We start from the raw sequence: 11,958 nt of genomic DNA, 5'->3' as shown, positions 1-11,958 counted from the left end.
TAAGAAATATGAATAAATAAATATTCATAGTTAGGATTAATGAAAAAAATAGTTTTAAAAAATACAGATTATAGACAAATTTCAGCATGCGCAATTAAACTGTCGACGGCTGGTAGGTGAGAAAAATTTCAGCATGTGAAATTAAATTGGACCATGGACTGTTCGATTGGTCATTTATATTCACAATTAGATAAGTAGACAGAATCAAAATTCAGACCGCTAGCTATGACTGATCATTTATTTGTGATATCAAATAAGTAAGTACCTACATACTAAAATTTAAATCAGTAAGTACTTAATTATTTAATTTTAAAAAGAGCTAGGAGAACATTAAAACTTGACATCCTATTTGATATCTATTGCCAATCATTTTATAGAACCGGCTGAGTATTTTATAGACGAAGCTATTTTCTGATTTCCTGTACGTGTTGGACTACATTCTCCCTCGTCTGTGTGCGCCCACGTGTGATAATGTCCAACTCTAATTAATTTTTTCTTCAGAGAAACAGTTCAACTAAGTAGTATTTCCAACTTCACGGTACAGGTTCAATAAAATTTTAAATTTTGGCTAAAAAAATATCTTCTCAATAGCATCTTGCGGCACTGCTTCTTTATATACACAGCCGATTAAGCTTCAGAAATACGGGATAAAAAATTGAGTTACTTAAGATCAAGGAAAAATACACAACGTATATCCGTATGTTTGCGGCAGTCGGCAGAACGCGAAGTCGCCGACGTTTGCAAAACAATCATTCCCTGCAAAAGATATCTCACCAGCGTTAGGACTGTCAATAATAAAGATGATGTGTAATGCACCAAGCATAATCAAGCTGCTTGTCGTGCTTGATCAATATACATGTACAACTCATTGATCTTACCACACGTCGTGGTCATGCATGTCCCAGCGGCGACCTTCTGGTGTACGTCAAACTGCCCATTACGATCCTTGCCGACGTTCACAACGTGTACATCACATCGCGATCGGACACTGGCCAGATCCAGCCCCATTAGTAGAATCTGGATCAAAGCAGCGGAAGAATTAGGAGTAGATGTGGGTTGATAAATCAAAGATGAGTACATGTTTCATATCCAGATCTCGACAATTCATACGCGTGCTAGATGTGGCGGACGACGACGATCACCTGTCGCCATGGACGGAACGACGGCGACCTTGACAATGGACACGCGCGCCAGATGTGGCCGACGACGACGACCGCTCGCCATGGACAGAACGACGGCGATTTTGACAATGGACACACACGCTAGTTGTGGCCGACGACGACGGCCGCTCCAGGCGACGACGGACCCTTGTCGTCATGGACGGAGCAGCCGCGGACCAGGGAGATCTCCTGGAAGATACGCTTCAACAAATTTAACACAATCACTTAGGGTTAGAACGTTGGACGCAAGATCGGTTTGGCCTTGCCGCAAAGTCGAACTGGTGGAGCTATCCAGATCAAGCTAGGACAAAAAGAATTTGAGATAATGCATGCATATCATGGCTACATAGCACATGCATATATCAAGGCGTCAATGTGACCAGGGGCTTGTGCTAGCGCTGGGCTACTATATGACCAGCTATGCGTGGAAGAAAAGGGAAAATTCCAATATAACATGAAGAGGTACTCCAAAAATTAAGTGATGGCATTGGTGGGTAATTTATTTTAAGTCTAAGGTCAATAAGTTATTTCCATAAATCTACTGGTTGGGGTTTGCTGAGCTAGTAAATTGATGGTCAGATGTTTCTGATTTTTCTGGTAATTTCTAGTAATTATTCTTTTCTCTAGTTAACCTGTAATGTACTTTTAATATATAATAGAAATAGATAATAGATATAAGGCAACTGCAAAATATTTTCTAAATTTGATGAACCAAGTTTGAAACTGAATGAAACAAATTGTTTCGATGAAAATTTTCACCTTGTTTCATTCATTATGTTTGATTGTGTTTCAAAAGTTGATTTTTAAAAGTTACCAAAATATATTCAATGTTATACTTATTTTGTACCCACTCTGTTTAATTGGAGCCCAAACGTTCAAACGGTTTGCAAATTGAACTTCTAGTTCAAAAGATATAGATTTTATAAATTTCGCATCTAGTATGAATGGAGAGAAGTAGACTGATCGTAAACGAAGAAAAAGTAGAAGAGAGAGAAGGTGGGTCCGTGCACATCCCATGCACGGAACAAATGCCACTCTCGCAGATCGTGTGTAGGTTTATCGATGGACCGTTTCTCTCTCTTCCCTCGGGGTCTTCCACCTCACCAGAATTCTCACGTGTATGCAGCCAGCGACGGTAAAAACTCAGCGTTCCAACCGGTATACAGCGAAGAAGCAGCTGGTCCATTGATCAACACGGTCGTTTTCTTCTGGCGTGTGCAGTGTGGGGCAAGTTCTTGCCTGCCCGTGACCAGGTCTTTCCCCTGTTCATTAGTGCAGGTACACGTTAGTACCAGATATCTTGTAGTAAATACATTGTGTGCACCTTCTTTCCGCCTGAATCTTAACCCTAACATGTTAACAGCCTTCGATGCGGCAAGTTCAGAAGCCGTCTGGTTCAACGTCGCGTTTTCCGATATTTATTTGTCTACATTGCTATTTAAGTTGTGATACCAAGACAAGTATAGAAATTTGGTGTAGCGAACCGGTAGTCCGGTACACGGAGGCTCCAAGGAGAGAGGCAATTAAGTGATCTACAAAACACATATAAGGTTCCGTCTTCCTTGTCGGCGACGTTATCGGTCCGCTCCGTCTCCAGTGGCCTTGGGACCTTTGAGGTGTGGCGGACCATGGCCCCTCCCTGACGGGAGGGTTCTTGTTTTAATTTAGTTTGTTTTTAGTGTCTTCTTCAAGATGATGAGGCGGTAGCTGCATCTTGAAGTCAAAGTAAGGCCCTCTCAATGCTATCCTCGTTGTGGTGGTGTGTCCAGGCCGGTTGAGGATGGCGTTGGCACGGATCTCCTAGGATCACTCAGTTTATGTGACTTCAGGTATGGCTCTTTCAATCTACATGACTCATGTTTGGCAGGAGTTGCTGATCTTGTTCGTTGGTCCTTGGGACCTGTTTGAATAGTACAACAATCTCTATTACAACAAGCTTTACCCAACTACTGCATGATCTGTGAATGTACGTAAATTTTATTATGGATGGATGTTTCTCAGTAGATATAGATGGGTGAACTTCTTCGAGAATAAATGAGTTGTGATACAAGACCACATGCTGCGGTCTTCTCCAGGTGACCGCGCACAAGAAAAATGTTGACGATGGAACTGTGATCTGTCAATATGTCAGGTGCTCGGGAGATGCAACAGAGGACTCTTGCGAGTAGCGAAGACTCGCCTTCCTCGCTAGGAAGACGGGCCCCCCTGATTCACATTCTGGATAGAAAATCAGCAACAAGACCTACCTCCTGTGCATATGCCCGATGTCACATGACTTTCGCAGAAATCAGTGATTCGGTAGTATCTTCATACCAATCAGGGAGTGGTGATGAAAATAATCTAGCGGGCGCAAAAGAACAGAATTAATAAAAGGACCCTGAGCAGAACAACCAGCAAACCACCGCAAGCAACCATACGAAACAAACCAGGTACGAAATATCCACATTTACCATGCATCCAAAAGGGTTCCTGTGATGAGCAATTCCGAGCTCATTACACCATGTTCACTCCAGCGACACAGAAGTCCATTAGACCCGCATCAGAGGCGCCTACGTCCAAGTGATGCACACAGTATCCTAAAAATTCATTCAACGCACAGGCTGCTGGTTGTAGTGGTTCTTCTCTTTCTTCTTTGCTGCCGCAAGCTTTGCTCTCCTGGTTGCTGCCTCAGATGCTGCAATCTTTGCTGCTGCGTCCAACTCTTTGCTCGACTTCTTTTTCTTCATCGACGCTACCTTCTTTATGCGTTCCCTGACATCCACTGGAGCAGTGTCTTCATCAAGTTCTGCCCCAGCAGCATCGTTGGCCACGTCATTCTGATCATGTGCTTCCTTTGCCTCCTTTGAAGACTTGTCTTTCTTAGCTTTCTTCTTCTTGGAGGTCTTGCTCTCTAGAGGAGCGGGCACATCTTCCTTTTTCTCTTCATCAGTACTTTTCTTATCTGGAAAATATGCACACCACATGAAAACAATGATTAAACTTTCGAAATAACCATCTTTGGGCCTTACAAAGAAGTGAAGTCACAAAATTTGAAGCAAGATAATTACCAATATAAAAAAAATATCAAGTTAAATTCAAGTTTTATGGACACGGTTGTAATTTATTGGAGAAGGGGAAATATTTTAACTTGCCATTTGTTTCATCTTGAGTAGCATTAATTCCGAACTCAGCCAATACTGCATCAAGCTCTTCCATATCTTTTTTCTTTAACTCCTTCTTGGAGAGCTGCCTTTCAGTTTCTTTGGGCGCTGCAAGTGGAGCTACAGCTTTCGGAACTGCCGGCTCGGAAGGGGCATCATCTCCTGCCTCGTGTTCATCCTCAGCGGCAGGATCAACCTCATCATCAAGGCTATCATCTTCACTCTCAATTTCCTGCAGTGTGCAGTAGGCATATGGGACGTTATTACTTAATACTACAAAAATTAAAGGGGCATAGCAAATGGTACTTCAGAGTAATTGCCAGTGTAATACCACTCAAATTGTACTGGAACCTGAATTTTTTTTCGAATATAGGAGCAGCACTCCTAATTTCATTCATCATGAAACCTGGACTCTAAAGCAACAACGGAAATATGTCGAAAGGTGATAAAACAGCTCAACTAAAAAGCTTCTGCTGTTTTGAGGCAGTAGGAATGGCTCACAGACCACAATAGCATACCCTCAAATTCAGGTCTGTCCACAAAGTATGGAACTATTGGCCCACTACAGTCACTTTTTTTATGCTCCAAGATTTTGAAAGTCAACATAACATCTTATCATACAAAAAAATACAGTTGTCTAGAAATCAACAGAATTAGAACTTTCCTAAACATTCAACGTGCCATTCACGGCAGAAGTCGAAATAGTGCACAAGTGGTCCCACGTTACGAAGTGAATCAAGCAGACCCAGGATTTGTACGGCCTGGTTGGGTACTGGGCCGTTCTGGGTTACGATGCAAGATGTCCCTGGCTGGACCCAACATTAGTAAGAAAAACTAAGAAATGTTTTCTACAACGAATCAACCCAGGCTATGGCCCTGGCTGCCTGCATTATGTTTCCTGCCCCGGTCTGAGTGATTCTACGTATAACAGTAGTTGCTTACAGTTTTTTTCCATCTTGTTCCCCTCAATTTAAAGAAGCACAGCACACTAGCTAGATTTCAGGAGCATCTAAAATAATTAAAAAAGACAATATCTGGTAAATACGGAAGTTCATGCTAGAACCTAAGAATAACTATGGACAGATATTTCTTATCAATTAAAAACCCACATGCCCAAAATAGTCCTTTTACGGCATATACCCAAATAGGCAGGTGATAGTAATGCCAGCATCCAGGAATATCTGTAGGCCCAACCTGATTGTGCAAGGACTCTGACATCAGTATTCTTTTATATGGGCCACAAGAAGTACACCAGTACAAAATAGGTTTTCCCCACTTAATTACAAGTTACAACCATACAAGTTACAACCATACAAGTACACATTAGGCTGGGTCACCGTGCTATGGCTTCTAATCGAATGAATTTCTACAAAGAAACATGTGGCCAGTGAGCATATTCTCCATACCACCAACAAATTAACTACAAAAAGCTTTTTGTCAGTCCTAAATCCACATGTCGAAAGATTATATTGAAGGCATGCACGGAATCTAGGCAGGTGATAATGATGTCAACATCCAAATTTATTTTAAACTTCGACCTGATTTCCCAAACACTCTTTAGTCTAACATCAGCATTCTCCGAGATGGGCCACTGCCCACTGGTAAATTGTTCTCAGTTCTCAGGACATAGGAATTTTCACTGAATAATTGCATTGTCGTTCAGCCTGATTCCATACAGGCACATATTAGCTTGCGTCAGCAAGCGCTAACTTGATGATTTTTTCCACAGATGTTTCAGCGAGCGAACTACACGTGCCACCAACGTCAATTAAACAAGGTCAATCAGCATACTATCCACGCAATAAATAAACCAATTCCTATTTATAACACACGACTATATCGTCACACATCAAGCACCACTGAAACAGCATCCCTAAGTTGACTACCACAAACAGCAAATTTGAACATGTATAAATGCAGTGTACACAATGATCTCAAAACATTCCAGTAACGGAAAAAAGCGTGTTATCACGCAACAATCAACTTTCCACGGCATTCAGCCATCCACGTGCTACCTACGAATGCACTGCGTGACGCCACGGAGCCTATTGATGTCCCGAAAAGGCGAAGACACCATAGAAATACTGGCTCCTAAAGGGCAATTTTTGTCTTAAAGACTGAAATACCACAGGACACAACACCATGTCATGCATACAACAGACAGATAAACAGGCATAGGAAGAGAGTCTTGCAACGGTGAGGCGTCACTGAATTTTGTTCACAGACACATATATGAACAGGCATATATAGAAGGGGACGCAAAGCGGGCAGTGAGGGAAGAGTAGGGTAGACCTGTTCAAGGGCAGAGTGCTCCTGGTCGTCCTCGTGGCCGGCAGCCGCGTCGTCCTCCCGGGCCTCCGACAGAGGGCGCAGCGGCGCGGTGGTGGCGAAGTAGTCGTCATCGTCGTCATCCTCGACGTCGGCCCAGGACTTGGTGGTGAGCGGCGCGGGCGCCCAGACCACCTCGGGCTTCACCGGCTCCGGCGCCTGCTTCTTCGGCTTCTTCTTCTTCTTGAGGGTCTCGAGCGCCGCGAACACGTTGCCGGTGCCGATCCTCACCTCCTCCGAGCCCGCGCCCCTCCTGTTCCCTCCCCCAGCCATCTCTCGCTCGCCCGCAACAACGATCGAGGATCAAAAGGAAGAAAATCAGATCTTGCCGCAGCGCTAACTGGCGCTGTCGGAACTAGCCGCCGATCTGCGAGAAGAACGCAAGATGTAGACGGCCGGGGCACGCGGTCGAGCTTGAGAGAATCTGACGGGAGAAACCAGGCGGAGAGACCGATGGGCAGGTGTTCCGCGGGATTGCGTGCTGCAGGTCGGATTGGATTTTGCGGGATTTGGTTTTGGTCTGGTCTATTGGAGAAGACGAAGTGGACGGCTGCCTGCGTGCGTGCTGTTCTACGCCTCGATCTCTATCGCCACGGCAGCAGATAGGGAGTACAACTCGTATCGTACTCTTATCCGGTGATGAAGGGGAACCTCGACCTTGCAGTGTACACGTGTCATAACCAAAGGAGGTTGTGACGACGCCTCCCTCCAAGAACTTGATAATCCAAAGGGGGAAGGGCCCGAAGGGGGCTAGTGATGACTCCTCCCTCCAAGAAGGTGAATGATGCAACAATCTGTTATCGTCGTCGGCACATACCAAGGTCTTGCTAAGCTTTCGCCTAGCTCCAGACCATCAATCCTAGAGCTCGGTCTAGTCACGGACTAACACAACTGACATCAACCAAAAGAAATGGGGGAAATCGTCATCATCAACTATGGCCTGATGCCTAGCTAGCGAAAACCCTAGGCACTAGGATGGCCGCCAGCTACCAAAAGAGACATAGCGTATAAGCAGCTAGGCTGAAAATGCTATAGGACAACGTCGACAGAGAGATCAAAGGATGATTCAAAAGAGAATGCTAGAGGAGCTCACACAAAGCAAGGACACCCGGGAGAACCAAAACGAAGCGGAGGGGCGGTGTCCATCAAACCAAAAAAAGGGGGGGAGGGGGGAGACTGCATGGGGACGCCTTGAGCAAGAGAATGGCACTCTGAGGTGTCGCCATCAATGGCCATTTCCATGCGCAGCTTTCGCCGAGACCCATCGAAATCCAGAATCTGGCCGCCACCACGAGGGCGCGGAGAGGACATCAAGATGTCGCTCCCGAACCACCAACCCGAGAAGAGTGGTCTAGCCCCAACTAGATCACCTGCATACCATATCTGGAAACCCTAATCATCCAGACATGCTCGGTCGGGCCCGACCTAGATCTAGGCGTGCCACAACGGCACAAGATCTGGTGGCACCACAGCGACCGCATCGCCACCGGCGATTCCACTGACGGCTGGAGAGGCGAGCCACGACGACGATGCCAGGGAGTCCCAACCCGCGCCAGATCCACCCAAGATCCAAGGCGCCCCGCACCCAAGTAGGACAAGCACCATAGGCGGCATGGCGTGGTAGCGAGGAACGGCAAGGTAGAGCTCGTGCGGCCTGATGTGCCCGACGAGGACGCGAAGTGTGACATAGACGGACATGGTCTCAGGGAGGATGAGAAGGAGAGGTGAAGGGGGAAGGGGAGAGGAGGAGGGAGCAGCAGGGGACGGGGAGAGGGGGCGCCACCGCCTACAACTGAGAGGAGGGAGGAAGTGGGGACTACCGGCGATGCGAGGTGGGGACACTCCGGGGTGCCACCCGGGAGCGAGCGACTAAGGAGTGGTTTTCGACATGGAGGCTACTGGCGTCACAGGGTGAGTGTTGCGTTGATGATGACGCTGCAGTTGAAACCGGAGAAAGAAGAAGATGAGCTACCCGATCGGAGGTGGAGTGTTAAGTGAAGCGGGTACAAAAGTTAAGCGATTCGGCAAATGGTCGGGTTTATTATTCAATAACCATTGGTAGTGTGGAAAGATCCGACGAATTTAAAAGCAACAATTGTCGACCATGATCCGGAGAGATAGACGAGCGAGCTCGGTTATATGCATGGACCTTATAGCATCTCTTCTCACGGTTGAATTTAACATTTGCAAGCTCCACGATTCGCTATGTTATCATGTCTTGTATCTCTGATAGCATTGACCACCTCCAAACAATCCGATGCAACATTGAGTCGTTGTAACTGTAGATCAGCTGCTAGGGATAAATCTTCACGACAAGCAATAGCTTCTAGCGTAGCAGGGCCAGAAATATCATGGACAGCAAGAGCCGAAGCTCCAAAATAAACATCGTTTACATCCCTACCGTGCTTAGAAACTCCAGCGACTACATTTATTTTAACAAAACCATTCAGAGGTGCTATTCAAGATGTAGCTGAAGGAGAAGAATATCTAGTTGGTCAGGATGATAATTGGGCTCTATTAGGAAGAGAACATCTTGTTCAAAAAAAAAAGGAAGAGAACATGATTCACATCCAGCCTTGTCTCCAAAAGAAAAACACGTTTATGTCTTAATTTGCCCAAGAGAAACCATTTTGGGCATTTTCAATGCAGGATGATCAGGAAATAAACTTGTTTTCTTAAACACCAGTGCTTGTTTATATAAGATAAAGTGGTCGGTGGAGATTTAGGACATGATGTGGTTTATAGGATTCTAAAAACTACTATAGTAGAAGAAACACAAGAAGCAACTAGGAATGGATGTACAAAATAGAGGATCGAAAACACTAGAATTCTGTAATCTTGGTTGTATCGTTCACAAGAATAGGAAAAACACATCTTTCCTAATAAACCTGGTCAAGGTAAAGTTAAACTAAGTGAAGAGATATAATTAGGGTGTTATTATGCCACTAGAGACCCCATTCTTGTTTTTCGTGTGTATAAATTTGGAAAGAGGCCCACCTAGATTGTATAGTTTCTCTTTTTTTTTTCTTTCGAACTGAGATAAGAGGAAATTTGCTTGCCTTCTTTGATCAATTTCTTTGAAGTAAACGGATAAATAGTGCCACTAGGTATCATTGCTGGTATGAAGAAGTCTAAGATGGGGCCCGCACTGGAGTTTGTGCGCAAGCTAATTGCCACGGCATAGGCGAGGGAAGACCAATGTTGATGCGCTGCACAAGCTCTTTGTGGTGATCCCGGCAAACCTCGTTGGATGCCCATAAAGTCCCATGTGCGGAGGTGGAGGCGTGGTGGTTCATCGTCGGGCCCATGTGCATCGGTCGGTGTAGTGTGAGGTCGCATTCACGTCGTCTGAAATATTCAGGAGCCACTGGGACAACACGAGCATCATGTCGGAGGGTTTTTTTAAAAGGGGAGATGCCCTGGTCTCTACATTGACTCATGCATACAATTTTTTTATTTTTTCTATTGAAAATTTCAGCGTTTACAACTTATGAGTCACAAAGTGTTGATAAATGAATCACACACTTAAAAATAATGACAAACGATAACATGAGATAGCTGCTCATCCAGTTGTGATTCTATTAGTAACAGGTTGCCGGCACTTCACCCTTCCATTTTCTCTTTGCCAATTATCCGTTGTTAAGATCATCTTGAGATGGATGGATCACATAAAAATTCTAATTTTGAACCGAACCTTAATTTTCAAAATGTGTTGCAAAGATAGATTGCATGGCCATTTATACGATCCAAGTACAGAGGTTTATCCCACACAATACAGAAATAGTTAACTTCCAAACGAAACATCATTCTGATGTGATAAATGCACCTCTATCCAACGTTGAACCAAATGCCGGAGCTGTTTTGATCTCCGTAACGCGTTTTTTTTCTTTTTTGTACTAGGGTTGTGTGCACCCGTAATATCTTTAGGACATCTCGTTGTTGTAGAGGCGGAGTGTAATTGGTATCTTCGGGATATTAATATGTTCTCTTTGTCAAAAAAAAAAATGTCGGAGGCGACTGGTCATATCCATTTAAGACCTGTGACGCACCACTTACCAAGAATTAGTACCATCCATGTGCACTCCTAAAGAACTTGGACCGGCTTAATGAAATACAGACCCTCTTGATTACGATTTTGCCCTTTGGAGGGAGGTACTCTCTAATTGTAGAGATAGTACTCCACATGACTTGTACTCGAGTATCAAGCAAGGTTAACCACTAGGTGAGGATGGATGAATGGCTAATATTTATTTCGGGGTAAATATTGCTTATTAGAGAAAGATTATGCAAGAAAGGCTCCCATGACCTTTTACTCTTGCTTCACCCTTTGTTTCTCGGGGTGGTGTAGGCTGGCATGGAAGTTTTTGAAAAGAAGCCAGAGACCAACGACCCACAGAGATGATGAGGAATGTGAAGGTGGACGCATGTTGCAAAAATGGCTAATAACAGGTAGCAGCAGTCGAGTACGAATAGATCAACCTAGTCGGCAGATTGGTAAAGGCCGGAAGGAGGAGATCATGGAAAATTGAGCAGCAATTGCGGTCTGCCACTGCCCACTTCAACGCCGGCTAGGATCGCGAGGCGTCAAGGCCAGGGGCGCGGACGATCGGAGGCTAGGGCACTGCCAGTTCAGTGAATATGGGAATGAAATGACTGGGCAGGGAGAGGAGATGAACCGCTTGATGTGTGTCCCTGATATTTCTATCCATGAAGAATGTGATCGGCCATTAGGATTTTTTTTTTGCATAATATTTTTGAATAGTAATTAAGGCCCTCTTTGACTCAATTTTTTTTTGCATAGTAATTTTGGAGGATCCAAATCATTAGGATTTTCTGTTGTTGTTGTTTGATTTGTATAATTAAATATCATAACTTATTTTCCTAAGTAATCATTTGCACTAAGTTTTATATATAGGAAATCTCACATCCACGCAAACCTCTTTTTTAAATCCTTTCTTTTTCCTAAGATGAAATCAAACAAATTTTGATATATACGACATCATGTAGAACTAGAGTGGGCATGACTTTGCAAAAAAAAAAATTCATTCTTGCATTTTATAATCATTTGAATCAAACATGCCCTAAGGCATACATCATCTAAGGAGAAACATATCCAAATTTATTGAAAATTCACTACAATTTATGATTTAATTTGAGGGGAAAACATGTGTACTCGTAATTTAGGAACAAGTAGGAACCGAATTCAAAGTTTTGGCCCATACAAAATTGGATGTAATTTCCCATACGGAAGTACTTCATGTACGACACGTTTGTCAGATGTGCTGTGTCGGACACGAATCGTACAAAATTTGTCGTGTGTATAGTAGGAC

At 44.2% G+C, this 11,958-nt stretch overlaps 1 protein-coding gene across 1 annotated transcript; it reads right to left on the bottom strand.

The window, feature by feature from the left end:
* Window positions 1–3,574: 3,574 nt before the first annotated feature.
* On the bottom strand, window positions 3,575–7,229 carry LOC124648923 (axoneme-associated protein mst101(3)-like). Its single transcript, XM_047188605.1, has 3 exons — window positions 6,593–7,229; window positions 4,292–4,532; window positions 3,575–4,101 (listed from the first exon to the last, which is right to left on the bottom strand). Exons 1-3 carry the CDS (start codon window positions 6,899–6,901, stop codon window positions 3,749–3,751), a joined length of 903 nt encoding a protein of 300 aa, XP_047044561.1. The 5' UTR covers window positions 6,902–7,229; the 3' UTR covers window positions 3,575–3,748.
* Window positions 7,230–11,958: the final 4,729 nt, after the last annotated feature.

This window comes from Lolium rigidum, chromosome 4 (genome assembly GCF_022539505.1).
Source record: "Lolium rigidum isolate FL_2022 chromosome 4, APGP_CSIRO_Lrig_0.1, whole genome shotgun sequence".
Classification (NCBI taxonomy): Eukaryota; Viridiplantae; Streptophyta; class Magnoliopsida; order Poales; family Poaceae; genus Lolium; species Lolium rigidum.
Note: the sequence above shows the minus strand (reverse complement) of the source record. Positions and strands in the feature narration are given on the sequence as shown.